General features: G+C 35.1%; 2 protein-coding genes across 5 annotated transcripts; both read right to left on the reverse strand.

The window, feature by feature from the left end:
* Positions 1 to 3,717: 3,717 nt before the first annotated feature.
* Positions 3,718 to 8,101, reverse strand: LOC122302510. Of its 2 annotated transcripts, none has more exons than XM_043113805.1 (9): positions 7,767 to 8,101; positions 7,520 to 7,597; positions 7,056 to 7,415; positions 6,149 to 6,284; positions 5,864 to 6,026; positions 5,473 to 5,601; positions 5,141 to 5,335; positions 4,145 to 4,267; positions 3,718 to 4,046 (listed from the first exon to the last, which is right to left on the reverse strand). In XM_043113805.1, the coding sequence occupies exons 1-9, from the start codon at positions 7,948 to 7,950 to the stop codon at positions 3,954 to 3,956; spliced, it is 1,461 nt and encodes a 486-aa protein (XP_042969739.1). In that variant the 5' UTR covers positions 7,951 to 8,101; the 3' UTR covers positions 3,718 to 3,953. The 2 variants fall into 2 exon arrangements, with proteins under 2 accessions (XP_042969739.1, XP_042969738.1); XM_043113804.1 differs by having other exon boundaries at positions 7,517 to 7,597; positions 7,767 to 8,100.
* Positions 8,102 to 17,242: 9,141 nt separating this feature from the next.
* On the reverse strand, positions 17,243 to 21,752 carry LOC122302511 (putative rRNA methyltransferase YlbH). 3 transcript variants are annotated; one of them, XM_043113808.1, is made up of 9 exons: positions 21,368 to 21,752; positions 21,180 to 21,280; positions 20,894 to 20,992; positions 20,330 to 20,434; positions 20,047 to 20,151; positions 19,711 to 19,849; positions 18,231 to 18,346; positions 18,091 to 18,147; positions 17,243 to 17,714 (listed from the first exon to the last, which is right to left on the reverse strand). In XM_043113808.1, the coding sequence occupies exons 1-9, from the start codon at positions 21,501 to 21,503 to the stop codon at positions 17,637 to 17,639; spliced, it is 936 nt and encodes a 311-aa protein (XP_042969742.1). In that variant the 5' UTR covers positions 21,504 to 21,752; the 3' UTR covers positions 17,243 to 17,636. The 3 variants fall into 3 exon arrangements, with proteins under 3 accessions (XP_042969742.1, XP_042969741.1, XP_042969740.1); XM_043113807.1 differs by having other exon boundaries at positions 17,243 to 17,722; positions 21,368 to 21,581; XM_043113806.1 differs by having other exon boundaries at positions 21,180 to 21,277; positions 21,368 to 21,578.
* Positions 21,753 to 22,627: the final 875 nt, after the last annotated feature.

The following is a 22,627-nucleotide window of genomic DNA, read 5'->3' on the forward strand; positions in this document are numbered from 1 at the left end:
ATGAATTGTATAATGGAATCTGAAGTTAACGATGCATTAGGTAGTTGTGGCCTGTGCAGGAGTTGCCTCCCTTTTATAATTGCATTCTCCTGGGACTATAGTTCATACCAAATCAAATTTGTGTTTTAGTAGAGATCCAATGTCTAGGAAATTGTCGTGAGTGAAAAAGGTTTGAGTTTTAGCTTGAGAATGACATGCGGCTGGGAAGGGGCTACCAATGGAATTAGTATATGAAATATTAGCCGTAAAATCGTTAGGTCTCACCAAATATGCCATTCAACCTTCATTGTTACTCTTCCAACTTGATCTCTCTTAAGACACATACATCTCACCACATGACAAAGACAGGTATTCTATTTAGATTTATAATCTGATGCATTATGATTTTAAATCATTATCAAGTGTATGAACAACAAAATCATAAAGAAAGAACACATGATGATAATTTGTATCCTTGGAGATCGAGTCGAAAAGGGTATGAATGAAGGTTCAATGCCAAATTTCCATGAAAAACTAACAATTTTGGGGCAATTGATGTTCTAATTCTATCACCTTGGGGGCATGACTAGGTTATATATAGAAATAGTAATACATACATCAGACGTTGGCTTAAACCCCCAAAACTAGTTAATCCTCAATCCTGAACAATAGCTGTTATATTGGGATATTTTGGATAAGTGGATTTTTCAAACCAACTGACAACTGTTTCAACCTCCAAAACTAACCAACCAACCATATTGTTAGCAGAGTACCTAATTAATATCAACAATATTCCGAAAAGCAACCAGATAATCCAGGAGCTCTGATCGTCAACAAGAAAATGCACCGATATTTTTGCCTAACACACGTCCATCCGCAAATCACCCAAATTCTAGAGTTCATACAGTTCTGAAAACTTCATTAACGGACAAGCAACGAACAAAAAGGAGATAAAAGCTCCCATGCAAGAAACAGTTAGTTATGTTTAAAATCAAATGACAGAGAGACAAAGGCAGCGACAGAGTTTAGAAAAGAAAGAGAGACACGACATACAGTACATAGAAAGATTTTATCCATGAATACGTTGCAGAGATCAAATGTCTCATTCCGGAGGCAAGGCTCTTCCGGCCACATTTGGGACGACCGACTTTTTGGGGTGCTGGAACCAAGGGCCGGCAACAAATCCTCCGCCACCGACAAAAGAGAAGCGGAAAACCGCCAACGTTACGATAGAAGCAAAGAAGACAAGAGGTTCCTGTTCCACTCTACGGAGATTGCTTATAATTCGGATTCTCCCACATCATCATCGAATTCTAAGCGTCAAAACAAGGTCCAAAGCTGCTGTTGCTGTTCCCTCCTCGGCCGATGTATGGGTTCTTCTCCTACAGCCTAGGAAGATCTTTCGGTTCTATTCCTCATAACTAAACAATCATCTGTGCAAGAATTCTGTGTAATAGATTATTAGATTTCTCTTTTATTTTCTTCCTAAGAGTTTCTTTTATTTCTTTCAGACTAGTGAGCTTTATAATGACGTGAATATATGGTATTTTTGCCTGCAATGAGTTATGGGATTCTTTGGAAGAAACGTTCATTTCGTGCCTTACGATTCGTGAAGGTGTTTAGCAATTCTTTTTGCATGTTTTTTGCTTCCAACTAATGTTCTCTTGTTTTCCTTACAAGTCTTCAACAATTGTTTCAATCCCTTCGAAAGAAACTATGCATCTACAGGGAAAATGGATGCCTGGAGAAGACGGGACATCCTTGGAGTATATTTGGTTCCTAAAACATTTCTCAATTTCAACAGAGGGAAGAGACATCCTCTTTTAATAACTTCCATTTTAATTTTTTTTTTTTTCTTGGATTGTTTTGAATGACATAATTAAGTCGTGTGATATCTTTTGGAGAAAATTTTTTAAAAAAAAATTAAACTTAATTTCCAAAAAGGACAAAAAAAAGGTATAAGTATAGAGCCACTTCCAAGCATGAAGCATCTTCGCCTTCAATCTTCTTTAAATTTAACGTAGTTAAAGAAGAAAGAATAATTCTACTTATCATCCTCATATATTAGATTTCATGTATATTTTTTTTTAATTTTTTTATAATAAATATATGGTATATGGACGATAAGTAAAATAACTAAATTAGTTTAATAAAAATAAAATAAAATAAAAATATATAAATTATGTAATGTGGAATAATGAGTAACATCTTTTAAAAAAAAAAACAATGTCATGTCAAAGACTCAAAACTATTTTTAGTAGAATCCTACTATGCCCCTTGTATGTACTACTGGACGTGTCCGGCTCATTTGTACTTTTTTTTTTTATACATTTTTTAATAATTTTTAAAAAAAATACATAAATATAATAGTAGTCAATTCTTTAACTACTTAAAAAAATTAAAATACATGAACAGTCAAATCCAAAGAGTAAAAACATGGGACAAACTAGCATTTTCCTTTTATTATTTTTATCAACTCATGCTTTTTAGTTGGTTATTAAGTTTTAGAGGAAGATAAAGAACTTGGCTCTTTATTAAAAAAGAAAAACATATTATGAACGCACAAGTAATAATTATTGACGGGTTGAGTTTTCTTGGCACATTGTATTAAGAGTTACTTGTGTATGTCTCCACTCAATAAAAACTTGTGAAATTTTATATTAAGAACAAAAAAAATATTAGGAGTAAGCAGAGGAAATGACAATGACAAACTATTTTTCTTTTAAGAACTTAAAATGGGTGCTATAAGCCACACTATCGTCTTCTACCATGTTGTATTGATGAAGGGTTGCCTTTCAACTCTTAGATGAATTCTTTATCTTTAATTTTTTTTTTTTAAATAACAAATGAAGAATTGATAGATAATAACGTATACAACTAATGAAACAGGAATAGGAATAGAATGAAAGTGAAGTATATATAAATGAATAGCAAGAACTATAATAAGTTAAAGAGAAAACTGAATTTGGATTGAAAAGTCGTCCAATCTTATCACATTTCATTCTATCTCACTATTATAACTTTTTCAAATTTTCATATAAAATATCATAAACAATTCAATTTTTTTAAATCCCAATTCAACTTTTTCAAATTTCAAAACAATAATAACAATATTTTATTTAACTTTTATCTTTTATTTAAAACTATCTCGTTTCATTTTTTTTAATCCAAACCAGTATTGTTATTGTAACAGATAGTAAAAATCATTTCATCCAACATGCATATTTTTTTATTTTCTAATGAATTTACATCTTTCATTAATGGAAATCTTTTGATGTAGTGAGTAATAGTTCTGGTTGTTCACTGATCAAGAATTTTTGTTTAGACAGTTCATATCTTCCATACATAATGTTTTGATCTAAGATTTCAATTCTTCCGTGTTTCAGCAGTAGTATATTGTTCCACGGAGCAAAGGTCTAAAATATGAAAGAAATAGGTGTTTCCACGACTCAACCACCCAGTCAATTCTGTTCTGCTTAATCGCTATTTCGTGACCACATATCTTTCCAAACTTTTATCTTGTTACATAATCCAATTTTTGTTTCATCTGGGAACCTTCTCCACATGTGAACCACAGATTATAAAAAACAGGCTTGCGTGCAGCTAGAGTCAACATCAGTTCATAAAGTAATTTCGTATCTTCCAGACCCACCCAATTGAGCTTGTTAGCAGCCACCATATTCTTTAGCAAGCTTTGAGAGAAATATCATGAGCATCATTTTACGAACAGCAATCTCATAAAGAAAAATTCACTGCATTTTATTATGTTATCTTTTTCAGAACCTTACATTTCTAGTTTGAACTTCTGTACAAATGAATGAGGTCCTTGCGTTTCAAAATTCGAGTTACTAAAGTTAATGTTCGATCGAACGACAAGATACAACAGGGAGGGCGTCTCAATTGATATTAAGGATGACACTCTCCATTATTTCTTCATTGATTGAAAACCCTGACGGCATTCGATCACTTGTGTATCAAAGGCTCAGTTGGTTATAGTTAGTGCGGTCTATTTCATTCAACCTTATGCAACATAAGATATGCTCTGGCAACTCTTCTGCCTTGTTGCCCTGTTTCAAAAGAACAAGATGCAGAGCGCAAAATCAGATCTAGATCTTTACTAAAGCCAATAATTAGTGTCACCGAAAATCTCGACAAAGATCGTTACCTGAATTGTCAGGCCAAAATCCAAGATGCTTAACTTCAACCTGTCCTCGAATGCTTCTACACCTTTTCTGGCAATGTAGCCGAATCTGTGCATATCAATATCGATCTCAAAGTAGTTTTGTCCCTGTAACAATTTTTATGAAAAAATATCAAAAGAATAAAAAACAATCTTTATTTTTCTTTGATGCTAGATGAATAGCTTCCTCCCACAGACTCGTAATAATAACTACTGAAAACTTCTATTTCAGAATTCCTGACGAAACTGAGCCTAGTGAATGGAAAACATGAAGAAAAAACAGGATACTTGCAATTGCAGGATTGCATGCTAGGTCAATACGAAACTATAAGTTCACCATTCTCCTTTCGAATTTATATTTGATAAATACACAGGCAACCTTAGAACAAACTGCAATGGGCAAATTCTATGTTTCTTCTTTACAGTCTCATACATGGCAGCTTTGCATCCGAGTATCAACTCAAATATGTTTTTTATGACTGGAAACCACCCCACGGCAACGCCCTTAGGATTCACCCATGGAACAGTATCAACTCAAATATGTAATGTCTTACCAACCTAATATGACATGTTACTTATTATTAAGACAGAATGATGCTTCGGATTAACAAAAAAAAAATATGGCAAAATGTGCAGGTCACATGCCTAAATGTAACAAACCATCAGCAAGAAATTGCTTGTCAGGAACATGGAACAACATTTTTTTTTTTTTTTTATAAAGAAATGATTTGTACAATCTTAAGGTATGCAAGCTCCATGCTCTCCCTTTGAAAAAGGTGGACTTTGGGACCCACATAAAAAAAAAATTCATTTTTAATGGCGGGCCCCAATTTTATTCAAAGGGAGTACACAATGAAACTTGTACACCCTACTAAGACTATATCTAGCATTACTATTTTTTAAAGAGAAAATGGAACAACAAAAGTAGTGTTCGATATGGAAAAATCATCTTGGAGGAAAATGGAATTAATAGAAACTTACCAAATAAAACTCATGTTGAGGACGTGATAGAACGGGTTTTTCATTGTAAGTATTCATAAGCTTCTTCTCAGCTGCACTTAGATGAAGCTCCTCCACATTTGCCAGCCTGCCCAAGATTTTTAATCTTTCCCTAAAAGAGGAAATTGTGTCCACAGGGAAACCTCTAACTCTCTCCACTTCATCATTGATCAACCTCTGTCAAGAACAGAAACAAAAACACTAAGGTTAATAAAGTATTAAGAGCGCAATAAATACAAGGATGATCATAAAGCTACCCAGATAGAAGCATTGAGAGATATTCAGAAGCAGAAATAGAGGTGCAATCATCTTACATTGATACTTTCTTGGAAATGAGTGGGAAGCTCTTTTAAATAACTTTCAGATAGCTTAAAGTAGAAAACCAAGCTCATTCCTTCTCCATCATTTTCACTTTGAAAAAATGTGGCAGGATATAATGGTATCTGCAAGCAAAACGGATATCAAAATATTGACAGGACTATCTCTAGTATTTAAAAAGACAAAAAAGGGGGAGGAGGGAGACAAAGAAATTGCAAGCGTATTAATTACACCCCTACAGGATGTATTAAAAAAAATCATCAAGTGTCTAGCACAGGCACTATGGTAGAAAACAGGAACCAATTGGTTGCAGCTTCTTTCCACTAGCAATGATGAAAGGAACACAGTGCAACATTCAGGCTAGGGAAAAGAAAAAGATATGGATACCTGAACATTTACAACAAGTATGGAAGGGATTTCTCCATGTGGATTTATATGAGGAAGTTCCACAAAACGAGCAATATGATCAATTTTCCTTGGAGATAGGAAGACGTCAGCACCGAAAGGATAATATGCAGCACAGTTTGGAGCAAAATCTTTCTTTTTATCCCTGTCAAGTAAATCAAGAATAAGTGCAACATCCAGACGAAGAACAAACAGCCCAATAATGGGAAAAAAAAGAAGCATGTGAATGAAAGAAACCATAACCCTACAAATAGTACTACCTCTCACCTAAAATAATTTTTCCCTCTGACTTTGAAAGCACATGGTTCTATATGTGACCAACAATCAGGCATTCTCTTCTCTAAGGGGCAGTTAGAAATCGAGGAACCTGCTATCGGTCTTTGCAGAAGCGCCTTGGGTGAAACTGAGACAACAAGAGAGCACCTACTTGAGCTGCTGGTTAACTGATAAACAATCTTATCTAAGAACTAGTTGTCATTATGCTGGAAAAAAAGGAATTACGAAAAGGTCATCTAAGGATCATAAGCATCATTACATGTAAAATGTGTAGGCTAGATATTTTTTAAAGCATATCTGTTTGAAGAAAACAAATACTACCTTTAGTCTTCTACCTATATTCCACCATGCACTCAAGCGTGAAAGATCTATCTTTGTACACAAGAGTTCTACTACATACAATCATTTTTGCGTACTCTTTGAGTACTTTACTGATGTGATTGGTCAAAACAGTTATTTTATATTAAAAAAAAGTGATGCAACCAATCATATTAGTGGAGTTCACTAGGAGTATGCAAAAATGACGGCACATAGAATTTTTGTTTTTGCTATCACTTTAGCCTCAGCGATTAAGGCCTCATGCTGATGCACATAGTCCGGGTAATGTTGTCCCACTCGATTATTTACACGAAATTGAGAAAGTTATTCTACCCTTTCTGAATTAAAGTTTCCAATAACAAAAACTCATAATGGTATTTACCATCAATTTTAAATGAGGTTAAACATTGATAATAAATGTTAACCAACTCGTCCTTCTGAGCAAGGCTCAACATATAATCACATGTACGACCCCTAAGTAGGAGCCACCTTCATGACCGATAACAGAAATGCTAGAGCGTTTTTTTTTTTCTTTTTGTGGGTGGGTGGGTGGGGGGTAGGAGGATTGAAAAACACTCACCAATTGTCGGATCGGCCAGTCCTTCCCTCAATTTGAAGGAAAGCTTCAATGGCACTCTTCTCCTGAAACTCGGTGCGCCAGAACCGAATGCTCTTCTTTTTTCAACCACCGCAGTTCCAGTAGAAGTAAGACACGGCAAGCAAGTATTCGGAAGAATACCACTATGATCCGGTGTTCCTGCTTCATCCCATCTAGTACACACATCGGACTTGAACAGAGACTTGGAATCATTCCAATGAACCTTATTGGCATTCAGATTTCTAGAACCCTCTATGGAAGACTGGTTTTGGCAATTCTTTTCGAAATTAAAATCCTTTCGGGACGAAAACGTTGATTCAGAGCCGTTCGGAGAAAAAGCATCTGCAAGTAATTTATTTTCTTTTTAAGTTCTAAATTCAAGAATATGTTTGAATAATTTTAATGCTAAACTGATTTTCAGTAAGGGGGAAAAAATAGCATACCACCATGAATGCTATAAAACTCGTCGTCCAATTCGGACTCGAGCACTGAGGCAGAATCAAACCATGCCGCATCTATACTTGCTGAACAGTAAATCATAACAAATCAGAATTCCAAACCACCCCAATTATCAATTAAATTACAATTAAATCAAGCATGGAATTAAAAAAAAGTAATCAAAAAATAATCACAGGGAGATAGAGTGCGAGATATATGAAGAAGAAACTAGCAATGATGAGGTAGAAGAAGAACCTTGGAAATTAGGATTAGAGTAAGAACGATCAATGGGGCCCCGGGAATCGACCTTGGGCTCGCGGGTATTAGATGAAACACGGCGCTTAGAGAGTCTTCTTCGCTTCCGATGATTCCTTTTCTTCTTAGGGAAACGAAGTTTCCCTCCCACGCAGCCCTGTGGCCTCGAACCACAAGCCCCCATTTTTTCTCTACCTCTCTCTCTCTCTCTCTCTCTCTCTCTCTCTCTCTCTCTCTCTCCGAGCTTCTTTTAGCTACTCGTCGTTTCCCTTTTTTCCTATGCAAAATCTCCAACAAGCTCCGATCTTTGTAAATTAGGCAGCCTCCCCAGGGAAAGAAAGTCGTTAAAACGATTTATAAAAAACAAAGCAAAAAAAAGAAACAGGCCAAAATTTGAGACCAGTTGTAACTGCAGGAGGACCTTCCGCGGGGGACTTCACGCGCTCTTCTCAACGGCTATTAACATGCCACGTGGTGAGTCAGACCGTGTCAGTTTGTCCACTTTTTCAAAAGAATCGTGCTGGGGTGAGATTGACGAGTAAACTAGACAGTACGCGTCCGAGGCCTTAGCCGTCTTTCAGTTTCTAACTCGTATTTAATCGGGATACTTTTAATATAGGTGATATTTGGTTAACGGAGAATGTGATAATTCTAGATATTTGCATACAATAGATAAGCATCGCATTCTTTTTTTTTTTTTTTTTAAAGGAAAGATAAATATGAAATTTATATAAATATTATTATTTTTTTAAAAAAATATACAGTCTATAATTATTTCTAAAATTAATTATGAAATAATTAAACAAAATATATGGACACGTGGCTCAATATTTCAGGACTTCAGGCGAAATCAGCAACCATTTGAAATCATGAACTATTTGTATATATATATTAAAATTATAAGAGATAAAAGATTAATAAAATATATTTAAAATATTATTTTTAAATATTATTCTTATTTTAAAATTTGAAAATATTAAATTATTTATTGTATTTTATTTTAAAATTTTAAAAAACTATAATTATTAAATTAGATAGTTTGTAAAAACGAGGTGTTTAAATATTTTCAAATATAATTTTTTTAAAATTATCATTTTCAATTATATTTATAGACATAACTTATTTTTAGTGATTGTTGATTTAAATAGTTAATGTCTAAACAACTTAACGACGGATAAAACCTAGAATGACATTTGCCTAACCTCTTCTACAGTTCTACTGTCAAGGAAAGAAAAAATAAATAAAAAAAAGGTAACTGCCTAGCACTTGTATCGGCTTGACTTCAGACGTATCTGATTGTTCGGAGTGCAAGATCCGGGCACTTGGCCCATGAGAAAAAGTGGATTCGGTTACTTGGGCCTGCAGATAAGATTGAGATTCTGGGCTTGGGTCTGAGTGAACTCCATCTGTTTTTTGTTTTTGGAAGAGCCCCGATTTACTTTGACTCCTGCCCTCTTTCTTTAGGCTTTAGTTGCAAGTCTTGGCCCTTCTCCAATTAACTGGAGAAGTAACATCCCCACTTCTTCATGGGCCCTTTTTAGGTAAAGCTTCCTTCGGGAGCATCCTCTCAGTTAATGCTACTCAAGTTCAGCTCAAACACACGCAATTAGGGTGGTAATCAGGTACTGTTTAGTTACATAAAATTCTTATCTTAAAGATAAAATTTTCATCTCATTATTATAATTTTTTTAAATCTCTATATAAAATATAATAAATAATTTAATTTTTTCTTAACTTTTTCAAATCCTAATACAATAATAATATTAAAATATAATATTTTAATATTTAATCTTAAAACTTAAAATTCTCATCTGAAAAATCTTAGTAGCTAAACAGAACCTCAAGTTGAGTCGATCTAGTCTTTGGTTTGTCGAGTTTAGCTCAATTCAAAATTCAAAATACTCTCGAACTCAAAATTTTTATTTATTTTTTGTTCGAACTCGATTCAATAAGTTAAACTCTCAACTCGAGTTCGGCTCAAATTATTTTTATTTTTTGAATAAAATTTAATAATTAATAAATTAGACAAGTAAAAAAATAAAAAAAGTCTAATATTGAATTTGTACAACTAACAAGTAAAACCTCTATTGAATTATACATAATTAATATGTAATTAGTTGATATTTATCTATAATAACAATATATTATATGCTTACGTAAATTATTAATACATACATATAATATGATATCATATATCTATTTCATATAGTTCTCACATACTAATATATGAAATTACTAAATCTTATAGACTAATTATTGTACAAGTTATAAAATATAATTATGAAATATATTCAATATATAAACATAAATAATTAGGTTACATATTATATATTTAATTATAAAAGTGTTATGCTTATATTATTAGCTAATACATATATATGTATATATATACATAGATGTATGTATATATTTATCAATATATGAATGAGTTTTAATTGAATCGACCTAACGAGTTGACTCGGGCATAAAGAAGCAAGTCTTAACGAGTTTTAACTAAATCGAGTCTAATTTTATCAAGTATATGTCATTTACTAATCAAACGGATATTTGCTTTCACATGCGAGCTTTTTTTTTACAAGTCGAGTTCAATTCAAATTTAAACAGACAAGTACCAAACGGGCTATCGAACAGACTGGTTCATTTACAACCCTACACGCAACAGAATACCAACACAACCTCATTGTTCTATGTAAGTCATAATTTAAGTTCCCTAAATAAATTAATATATACATATAGAGTAATGCTAAATATATTTTTAGAGTATGTAAATTCTATGTATTTTTTTCAAAAATAAAAAATATATGATTCATAATTAAAGAAAAAATAGATTTTTTTCACATAAATTTCAAATTTAAAATAAGTATGCGAGATTTATATATCCTAAAATTATACATATAATAAGTATATATATATATAGAGAGAGAGAGGTGTATCAACCATAAATCAAATTAAAAATGTGTTATCTTTTCAAAATATAAGTTGTATTAACCACTGATCTTTCTTCTATTGCTGCTATCTCAATCCCCAACTTTCTTCTTCTTTTAAAAATTTTTTTTAACATTTTTTACAACTTAAAAAACTGATGATTTTTTCTCCGGCATACGCGTGGTGTATGTACTGTCTCTAGTGCATCATTTTATTCTTTTAACCTTTTGTTTTTAGCTAATACTGTGTACTTTTTTGACTTTAATAAATATTGTCTGCACGCCCATGCCCTCTTCACTACTCTGTCTAGTATGTCTTCTCCTACATTGTCCTGTCTAGCTAATTCCAAGCTCAATCCCACAAATATCAAATGTTTTATAAGAAATATTGTTGTTCATTTTATTTTTAATTTTGTCAATTGTGTTTACAACATAGTAATTATTTAAAAAATTAATAAATGAATTCACTTAACGCGTGTGACCAATGCAAACGTGGAAAAACTTTGCATTCCAAATATTTTAAGCATGAATTTGATGAACATAAGAGCGGATGTTTAGGACAATGTTCACAAATCAAATGGTAAGAGTCTAAAGTGAAACTGATCACATCTGGATAGGATGATAGGGGAACATAAATACATGTGGGATCCTTCACAGGATTGTGGGCCATGTTTTGATCAATCATAATGTCACCTAGAAGTCATGAGGGTTTATATTTTAATGGCAAAACGGCATTCTGTCAATCAAAGGAACTGCCCAAGATCGGAATCTGTCTCCCATGCAGCAAAAAGGCACTTAAATTTGAATCTTATACTTTGGACCGAGTCTTTCCTTCTCGAACCAACCAAAAATCAAACCAGAAAAAGAAAGATAAGGAAAAAGTAAAAAGAAAAAGCAAGGAGCAGATGTTGCTTCTTCCTTTTTAACTCTTATAGAGAAGATTTGTTTTATTTGTTTACACCTGTGTCCATGTATATACCCGCCCATATTGTGTTTATCTTTACCGGGAGAATTAATTTCCTTAAAAGAAAAGGGAGTCTTTGGATGAAGCTCATGCAGTTTCTCTGATGTTAATAAAAAGATTACAAAAAGGGATTTACTAGGGAGCAGCTACTATTCATGTTGCACACCATTCATTTTTTTGGTCGGATGCTGTCCATTGTATTCTGCTAATTCAGTTGTGTGTATGCTGTTCTTTCTTTGGGCAAGAGAATATTACCATTAGAAAACCAGTTTGAATATATAGGGTGGGATGTGAGTCTCCTACAATCATCCAACTGACTGAAGGATGCCAGTAAATTAAGAAGTCCACAAGTTTAGAAGAAACAGATCATACAAAGTGAGAAAAAGAGAAAAAAGAAGATCGGAATTGCTTTAGGTGGGGAGCACAAGCCATTTAAAAAAGTACAAATACAAGAAAAAAACAACACCAAACCAACTGCAATAAGCTGAGAAAAAAATATTTTACAAGCTTAACTCATCATGTATTGGGACTACACAGAGTAGAACCTTTCTGGGGGGTATTTCCTTTTTCTTATGGTGTCTATTTGATCATATTTTTCTCCATGCAAAGTAATCCCTATCCACGAATCTCTCTCTAAAAATATTCAAAGTAGGGACAAGAAAACAGCACTTGGGATACCTCCAAAAGCTCAATCTTTCTCAAGGTTCCCCGTGTATTTTGTCTGATCAGAAAAATTCTGCTTCTTTCAATAAGCACGAAAACTTTACTGTTCATGCAATCACCAATCCAAGTAAACCACGCTGCAGCTCTTGGAGAATGCTCTAACATTGGAGTAATCAAGAGAGATTAATGATCAAATTCTTCTTCTTCTTCTTCTTCCTCTCTCTCTGTCTCTCTGTCACTCTGTCTCTCTCTCAGGCACACACACACAGATTATTAATCAACACAAATCTTAGGATGGTTCCAACTTATTAGTAACTGAATGAATTGCACATAATCTCACTACAAAATATTTATAAGCACTCGGACCCAATCATATATAACAGTTTTGCATCAGTGTTCTGGACAACACCATTAAACTTGGATTGCCTAATGATTGAAGGATCATAAAAAATCTAAGTCTCTTGCACATTGCCCTCCACACAATTTCTGATGCTTCTCTGCTCTGCACGCTCAGGCTCGACCAGGCGGTCGTCCAGTCTTCACTGCTTTCCTGAATAAACATATCACAAAACACTAACATCAGAGAGAGAGAGAGAGAGTCATTATTTTTTGGGCTGGTTTAATTTTCTTAATGGCTTTTATCTTGAAGGCTGAAATAGACTAAACAAAAGGCAATTTCCGTGACAAGCTAAGATAGCTCCATGATTTATTTAATGGGAAACTTCCAATTGGGAGCTTCAACCTAAAATATTAGGAGTATCAAGTAGTATGAAAGGTGTATTGAAGAGCCTAGTTAAATGGAGGCACCTGATCTCTTCGTATTGAACAACAAACTTTTACGGGAATGATGGTTTTAGCACTCTTAATGGGCCATTAATGGAATAAACTTGCAATATATTAATTAAAATTTGAACAAAAGGGAAAGGAGTCATCTCTGTATGCTCCCTCCTAACTAAAGTGGTCCACTTCTTTCCCCGATGTCTTTATTTGTTTCTCATCAAAATAAGAGAAAGATTGGTTCAAAGAAGCTTTTAGTAAAGAGTTAAAAACTATCATCAACTTCCACGCATGTCATATATCACTTCATGATAATCTTTCTTTTATGATCCACCGCCTTAGCGACAGCTCAGGTCACAACACGGCTGTTGAAGAGCTGGGTCAGTTTTGATTCTTGATGTTAAATAAAGACAAAAAACACAACAGTTCTCTGTCATTCTGATCATCAGATGTACAAGAAAAGAGCAGAGACAATAGTATTTTTTTAAGTGCACTGTCACTCTTGAAAACCACGTTGAGATTCAAAGCAATTATGAAATTGGAGTCAAGCTTTCTTCTTTGGGTTCGTTCCTCGGCTGAGGAAGAATGTCCCTCCCTCCATAATTTAGAAGCGTAAAGCAATGTTCGTTCATCCTCCAATTTACACGAGTATGCTTTCGACATGGTACATAAATTATAATGCACAATTGGTTAAGGAAGAAAATAGAAACAAGTACCTGTTGTGAATTGGATCAGGTCCATTAGGTACTCTTCTCTTGCTCACGTAATTGGGATCGGAAGGCCAATGAACAGCACGCTTTTCTCTTCCAATCTGTTTCCAATACTTGAAGATTTCGGTTGATCTTACCGTTAAAGTCGATGTTTTACTTGCCCGGTTTACTAGGATTCCAACTGTTAAAAGCCAAATGACACCCACAAATACAAGAGCTACAAACAGAACCTTGAAAACCCTACTACCCCACACCATGTCTGTTCTTCTCTTTCTCCTATAACTTTTCAGTCAAGTAAATTGGGAGGCTGTTCAAAGCAGTATATGAAGAGTGACACAAAACGACCATGTTGGAATGGAGAAGAAGAGGATCAAAAAGATTATGGAGCTCCCTCCCACTTGAGCAGAACAGAAGAATAGAATGAGAGAATACAGTGGGAGAAGTGATTAGGTGGTGTTTTTAAGTTGGCGCGGAAGAAGTGGGTTTGTTCCATATAAAGGCAGAACATAGCAAGAAAGTGAGTAAGAAAGTGAGTACAAAGGCCAATAAAACAAAAAAGTTGGTTATTCTAGTTTGCTTTATGTATTGAAATGGGTCCGTGCAAGGCCTCTTTATTCATTCTGCTTCGAGCATTTTCATGCAGCGAGCAAAGGGGACCTCACTATTCCCCCTAATCTGGCGTACTCGAGTTTTGTATAACACATAGCTTGGTGCCTATGGAACAATGAGGATCCAGATACCTCCCATTATTGGTAGTTGGCTTCCAAAATACAACATTATCTTAACCACTTGATCAAAAAGATCTCTCTCTCTCTCTCTCTCTCTCTCTCTCTCTCTCTCTCTCTCTCATAACATCTGCATCTCGAGTATCTGAATTCTCAAGGAATAACCTTTATTATATCTGAATGGCAAGTGCTATTGTCAAAACAGAAAATCTTGTTGCCAAGCAATTGCAGCCGTGCGCTCTGACAGTAACATATTGTGCACGAGTAGTTGCATTTTCTATCTGAAATTTCATACACCAATCCCATCAAGGATACACGGAAAGATGAGCAAAAAGAAAACAGAAACTAAAAGAAGGAAACCATTGAAAAGAAGGGATTCAAGAGAAACTGTCAACTGAATCAACTGTTATTTATAATGCAATCCGGTCAATTTTATAATTGAGGAACAATGCTTTCCTGACCCGTGGTCACTCGTATGTACCCTAATTGGACAATACTCAATAGACCATTAATAAGGCATTAGCGTTTCATATTCTTCAGAGAAGGAGGACCACGTCACTCTTCCAGCAAGTTTTATCCTTACAAATAATTGCCACAGAATACGGACAGTTACAGAGGAGTAAGAAGACAAACATGCAATCTCATATGAAATAATTCTGCGAAAATGCAGTGGAACAGAACAAGGGCCTATGAAATTTGCAAGAGACAGCAGAGTAGATTCCTTATTATGGGTTCCTTCTAAAGATTTCATAAAAAGTTGCACAATATACACTCATATTTGTCATAGCACAAGATGAGAAAGTAAAAGGGGATAAGCAGATTCTAAATTCTGATTATATCTGTTGCACTTGTGATAACTATAGAATGAGTCCCTATCCAGTATAAGAATCTCTGCAATGAACCAGCATGGCTGAGAGTGATGGTTGAAGAAAGTATCGGTCGCAATCTCCTAAGTGCTAGACCACATGACAGGACTGCCACACGTTATGCAGACAGTGAAGAATATACTATGGTAAAAGACCTTAAAACACCAAACATACGAGTAACATACACCCAATGATTGCATTCTTGGTGTCTGAAAAGAAAGTTTTTGCCTGCCATTAAACCGATTATAGATTATAATAACCTGTTTGGAGAAAATCCCACATTAAATCGCCATATCGAAGCAATCACCATAATGAACAAATATTTTGATAAGCAGTTCCTTCATCTCCCCCACCCCCCTCCTTTTTCTCTTCCTAATACAATGCCTATGAGAATAAAGGTTCCATTGTTCTATCCAGCATTGAATTACGGTCTTTTTCAAAGCTAGATGATTTAATGCACAGTTTCATAGTCTTTAGTGCATAATTCCCTTAAAATAGAATATAGTTATGCAATTCCAGTAGGATTGCAGTTCAATTATAATTGTGGGGTAACTGTTTCAATTATGAGGGAAATGAAAGGTCCACAAGGTCACAAATCATTATTCACCAGTGAAAGTCCCCCAATTTCTTTGGGGTCCCACTGAAGGGATCTTCTCTACAGAAATTTACTTGTGTGGTCCCTAACTCTACTATTAACAATCCAAACAGGGGGAATGGGAGGGAAAGGAAAACAGAGTTAACATCACCCATGAAAGCTCACAATAAAATGGCCGAATTTAGTAACCTAAAGAGGGAGAAAAAAAAAAAAAAACATTGGCAGCTAAAAAGAATACAGCATAAGTACTAAAATAAGTTTGAAGAGTCAAAAGTAGATCAAGATGCTCACACGTCCGCAGGTTGCCCGGTCCCAGAATAGGAGAGAATAAATAGTAATTAACTATAAGTATTTGAAACATAGAGACCCCAAACCAATCCGAATCAGTTAATAATGAGTCCAGAGAATACAACTTCGAACCCATCAGCCTTGAATTAGACAATGAATTGGTGACCAAACTCAAGCCCATTTCTGTCCAAAATGAGCATGCTTCAGGTAAGCTTGAGGAAGTATATTTCGATATAGAAGATAGGCTGATTGCTTCTTGTTTTTTCCATCACAAAGTAACCATCTCATCTTCTCGAAAACAGAAAAGATGCAGTTCCCCATACATATCTCAAATTATCAAACTGAGGGTGGTCCACCTTCCCCCGTTATATCAAAATCTTCCTCTCTTCATGGTATTTAGTATTTGTATACATTGCCCCTCTGACAATGTATGCTCTTCACAAGCTCCATTGATTATTCTATTCTACAGAAACCAATAGATTTTAGGTGTCAGTCCCTTGTATTATAAAGATTAGTTAATGCAATCAATCAGCGAAGATGCCCTGACAACCTAGTTTTTTGACGCCCAATGACTGGCAACCTACCTCTAATGGTATAACTTAGTTCCAAAAATTTCAGCTACCTCATCCAAGTTTCAGATGTTTGAGGAGACTTTAAAAAGCCAAAGGTGGGGAAGGGGAGAGCTCATTTTTCCCCGTCTTCAAAACAACCTGCTGCTTATTGGTCTTTTAAACAGGTTCCAGTCCATAATTTAAATTTAAGTTTTGTCAAAGCCACTGGAACATTTTAAGTTTACTTGACTGCTGATTTATTTATTTATTTTTTTAACTTGTAAAATAAACATTCAACAATCAAATGAACTTCAAAATACTCGTATAATGATTCCCAACATTAAAAATTATGCGCCTATAATCGCCTCTATTGAGTTAAAAATGACATTCAAACTTGCCATGATGCTTCAAAATTAACAACAGAGGGAAGAATTTTAAATTTATACCGACTTGTTAAGTACTCAAATACAGATTGTGGAATTCCCTACATCTGTTATAAATCAGACTGAACTGTATGTATGGTATGACGCCATTAAATCCGTTACAGCTCATGTGGCAAGACAAAAATTCGACAGGAGACGACAGTACATCAATTACTTATAGATTTTGCAGATGCCATGTCTTCCACTGCAAACTCTCTTCAGTTCCAGGTTACAGTTTCCATCTCCAAGACGGTACACCAATTACTTCTAGATTTTGGAGATGCGATGTATTCCACTGCAATCTCTTTTCAGTTCCAGGTTACAGTTTCCATCTCCAATAGCGGATCTGAGTTAAACTTCTACTGCTGGCTTCCAAAAGTGACTTTTAAGGCTTCCTTTTCTTCTGGGCCCATGTAGGTCCATATATCACTAAGTGTGTCCGTCCAAACCGCCGATCAGTTATCTGCGCTTCTATTTTACCAGTTAAAATCCCATAAAACACAGAGATATCACTTCAAAATACATAACCATACTTGTTGGCGTATTGAGAGTCACATATCTAGTTCTTTGAATGATATATGTAGACCCAATCCATCTGGGAAAAATGAAGAAGGCGTGTTTGGTGCTAACAGAAGCATAACTGAAGAAGGTGATCATGCATATACGTAGAGCCACTTTGATATAGAAAATTTACCATAAACCCACATCATATTGCCAACGGTTTGAAATATCGAATTTAACATCCATGCCACAGAAAATGTGCAGTTTTGCAGTCATTACGATGATTCATTAGCTCTTCTAAACTTTATTTTATATATATATATGATTATTAGAATTACCTTCACCAGGCATCCACATGCATCAAGCATGTCCGTTCTTGAAGGATACTCAACTACCTAGGAAAGTTCATCAAATTAAGAGAAACACCGTTAAAACATACAAATCCAAGCAAAGCAGAACACATGAAATCTGAGCTTACAATAAAGGTATCATCTCCAATTAAGGGTGACTTTGAAATCTGGCCCATTAGAACTCCATAGTCAACTTCAGTGTATGGAGGGGTAATGCTAATGTAATCAAATGATCCATCTTTACCTACACAGAAAAAAAGAACTATATTGTGACATATAGAAAGGGAATTCAATTATATAGCATTTTTATCTTTAACTATTTGTTATTTTAATTATTATGCTCCATGACAGATCTGAAGCAACAATTATTTTTCTTAAGGCTTATTTGAGGTTGCGGTGGGAGTCTTAAAAAGTATTTAAATATTCTTAAAAGCTCTTTAATGAAAAAATTAGGTCGTTTGGATGTTAAATATTAAAGTACTTTTAGTCTCAAATAAGCTGAAAAGTACGTTTGAGGAAAAGTATCAAAATGATGCTTTTTCTCAAACGTGTTTTTCCGGATAATGCGGAATGTAATTCGAATTTAAAAGAACTGTCAATGGACGAAAATATCCTTATAACTTTAAGATAATTACAACTTTCAAACTTTCAAAGATATGATCATAATCTTTAAAAATTTAAATAATCGTCATTTCTACTTCATAAAGTACTTTTTTAATTTGTTTTCAAACAAACGTAACATGTTTGGAAGTGTTTTAAACATATGATTACCAAACAGTAAATAATTTTTTAATAGTAGAACTTATTACTTAAGTTATAAGTTATATTTCCTACCGCAATCCCAAACATGCACTTATTCTATATTCCATGTCACATGTTTATTGCATCATGATACATGTCCAGACCATTCAATATGTGTAAATTTGGCCACACCTGACTCTTCTTTTTTTGCTCTTAAGGATTTTGGGAAATATGCTTATCAGCATATGCATGGAAAGGGGAAGTTATGAATCCAGAGATTAAACATTTTATTGAAGATAGAGATGTAATCAAGAGGAGAGGTCAATGAGCTGCTAAAAGTTCTGATCCATCTCATTGCACGAGAGGTCTTTTGGGTACACTTCTTCAGTATCGGTCATAAGTTATGTTAACTAAATGGCAAGCAAGAAAGTCCTATCAATGTAATAACATTGAACATTGATGTATGTGTGTCGTTTGCAAGACCTTCAGTATGTTGAGCTCCACAACTACAAGTTATAAAGCGGCAGATGCCACATGAATCCACTGAGATGTACAAGTCTGATCGGAAAAGTGAGTACCATGCTCCCTATTAAACTTATAATCCCGGTCCAGGCAGATTTTGCGATTTGATAGAACTATTAATTTATATTCGAAGAGCAAGTTCAACGTGTCCTGGCAGATCATATTATTCTAAGCAACATGCAGGACTGATACTTTTTGTTCAGTATTTTGGACTACACATTCCTCAACAAGATAAATGTTCTGGTTAATTTTATGCATATGTTTCTTAAAAGCATATGTACATGCATGCACAATCTCCCACACAGCCACACACGTGTGCACACACACACACAGAGTAGCACTTACCTACAAATTGCTCAGCGCGTTCCAAGAAATTCTCAACACGAACAGTATGTATTATTGAAACATCAAGAAACCCAGTCCATTCCAAATTTGGACGCAGAACATCAGACACAACCCAAGGATCCATCTCAACAAAATGCACCTGAAAATGTTCAACTCAATGAAGCAGGAATTTCAGCAAGATAAAAAATGCAACGAACCTTTTAAAGCAAAATTATGCAGCATATTTCCAGCAATTTTTATGGGCCATTGGGCTCTAGCTCCCTAAGTAGACGTTCCAAGTATCAAACCATCATAATTTGTGATCTTAAGAGATACTTAATGGGTAACTGATTGTACCTGAGAGCATCCTCGGCTAATTGCTTCAATCCCAACAGATCCAGTACCACTATACAAGTCCAACCAGCGACCAGGCCTTAAAGCTGCAGGACAACCACTAGCTGCCTAAAAAGTGTTGAATAAGTTAGTATCACAAACATGAGTGTTCATACTTCATATAAGTATTTTCCTTATCTAATCAACCGCTAGTTTTACAATTCAAAAAACACTAACTGATCATAAAAACTTAAACATTTGTAAAGAAAAACGTAAGTAGAATTTAAGATTAAGCTAAAACTAGTACCTGCAATATATCAAAGGCTGCACCTTTCACAACTTCCATCATCGGGCGTACATCCATACCCTTGGGCGACAACAACTTCTTTCTTCGAGCCTTTCCGCCAAGCACCTGCAATGGCCAAAACTTTATGATTTCTTGCACAAAGGACACCTCAGACTGCCAAGATAACCGGGGGGGGGGGAAAGCATTTTAGTGTTCAACATAGTGTAAATTGCCTTGTCTAGGTTTTCTACCTACAATTTACAGGGCTACTGGAAAAGGCAGGAACCATCTTTTGGAGTCATAGCCATGACAGTGTCAATATATGGAATCCGCATGCCATGATTTGCAAATCGGGCATCTACCTCAATTAAAGGGCCCTTTAGCAGTGAAGATAAGGGAACGTCACATAGTACACGTAGGAAAAAGGAACCATTCAAAAGTCCATTTTACAGCAGTGCTTGCATCAGAATTCAAAACCAACATTGTTTAACGCATACTAATTTGGAATTAGTGTCCTATGGGCATCAGCTTTTCACCCTTGCAAAAGCAAATGATCAAGAGAGACGAATTAGAGAAAAGGCATACCTGAAGCAACTTATGCGTAGCCCGTGGTGGCTTAGGTTCCTCTGGTGGTTGGACGGATTTGCCCCTTCCTCTCTTTTGCAGCTCCTTTCTCCTCCTAGTCTAAAATTCATATATAAAACCACCAAAAATTCCAAGGAAGAAAAAGAAAAGGAAAATGAAAGTTTTACTCGACTAAAACGAAATTAAAAAACTAACAAACAAACTAAAGACAAAAAATAACGAATTTCTTCCTCATTTCGGTTTTCTCAGCAACCAAACGGGAATCCGGAGGAGGGAGAGAGAGAACCTTAGGAGGAGGAGGTTCAGATAAGAACTCGTCAGGGTCGAGACCGTAGCGCTCAAGCAACAACTTCTTCTCCTCACTAGCTAAACCATCTCCCGCTTCTGCTACCATGACACGAAACGAGAAAGTTCAATAAGAAAGCAGCAAAATTTGAAAAAAGTTGTACACACACAAAAGAATTACGAAGTTACTGTAAGAGAAGACGATGATTGGTCGAGGCCGATTGCTCGGTCTGGAGGAGATACTGAAGAGAGGAATATTTGGAGAAGATGAGCCAAGGTTCATGCGCAGTGGCAAGAGAATTGGAGACGATGAAACCACCGCCATTGCCGGAGCAGAATCTCGGTTTGGCCTTAAATTCTTATAATCGAGTTCGAAGCGAGAACTAGGACAGAAGAAAACCCATTTCCTAACAACGTTGCGTATTCGTGCATCGAACGTCGTCGTTTCTGCACTGGGGAAATCCGAGAGCGACGCATCGAATCCAGTCCGTTTTAAAACGTTGCGTTTGGAAGATTTACCACCAGGTATAAAAATAAGAGAAATGATATTTGCAGTCGTAGTTGTGCAAGTAGTATACAGTTATTTTGAAAAAAATGAATTAATATAGAACCCACATAAAAAAAAAATTAACTTTTTAATCGTAGACTCCACTCTTTTTCAAAGCGATTGCGCGACGTTTATAATTTTACGACTGTATGTAGCATTGCTCTAAAAATAATTGTTTGGTTGAATACTCCTGAAATCTTTATTTTTGTAAATTAATATTCAATGAAATTGTAAATTGCGCCCTAAATTCTTTTTTTAGTCATTGCAACAAACTGTTCCTCTTCTTTTTTTTTTTGAGAAATACTTTTTGCAATCGGGAAATGCAATCGGCATGCAGTCGTGGAGAAAAAAATGAATTAATACAGAACCTACATGAAAAAAAAAATTATTTTTATAACTTTTTTTATTCATGTAGGTCCCTCTGAATATAAAATAATTTTTTTATAATTTTTTTTTATTCATTCCGTACAGCCGACTGTACACCGACTGCATTTCCCGACTGTATCTAGCAAAACCCTTTTTTTTTGGGCCCCAGTTCGCAGAATAAGACCCAGTTTTTAAAAATACCCTGCTATCGTTCAATGATTCTTTCAATGTCGAGATTCAAAAAATTGCTGAATATTTTCAAAACATACCCTGCTATTGTTCAATAACCTTATAAAAGTGTTGGCACAATGGCACCATTGAAAGGTCATCTGTTAATTACTGGCATCGAAACTGCACTCCCCCAACAAAAAAACAGCTGAATATTTTCAAAAAATACACTGTTATTGTTCAATGGTTCTTTCGAGTGTCCTATATGGCTTATGTGCAAACTCAACCGTTTGTATATGAACTTGGACGCCCTTCCCTTAGAACCCAACTTTCAAGATCAGTGAGTTATATTCAGAGGTTTGTATAGA

Source organism: Carya illinoinensis, chromosome 3 (assembly GCF_018687715.1).
Source record: "Carya illinoinensis cultivar Pawnee chromosome 3, C.illinoinensisPawnee_v1, whole genome shotgun sequence".
Lineage (NCBI taxonomy): Eukaryota > Viridiplantae > Streptophyta > Magnoliopsida > Fagales > Juglandaceae > Carya > Carya illinoinensis.

Bases quoted from the DNA above. Each gene is read 5' to 3' on its own strand.
- LOC122302510 (XM_043113804.1), bottom strand. From the start codon at position 7,950: ATGGGGGCTTGTGGTTCGAGGCCACAGGGCTGCGTGGGAGGGAAACTT. The intron at 7,416-7,516 runs GTATGCTATTTT...AATTACTTGCAG, and splicing joins GTTTTATAGCATTCATGGTG to ATGCTTTTTCTCCGAACGGC. The intron at 6,285-7,055 runs GTGAGTGTTTTT...TTGTTGTCTCAG, and splicing joins ACTGGCCGATCCGACAATTG to TTTCACCCAAGGCGCTTCTG.
- LOC122302511 (XM_043113808.1), bottom strand. From the start codon at position 21,503: ATGGCGGTGGTTTCATCGTCTCCAATTCTCTTGCCACTGCGCATGAAC. The intron at 20,152-20,329 runs GTACTAGTTTTA...AACACTTTTTAG, and splicing joins CAGCCTTTGATATATTGCAG to GCAGCTAGTGGTTGTCCTGC. The intron at 18,148-18,230 runs GTAAGCTCAGAT...GAACTTTCCTAG, and splicing joins TTGGAGATGATACCTTTATT to GTAGTTGAGTATCCTTCAAG.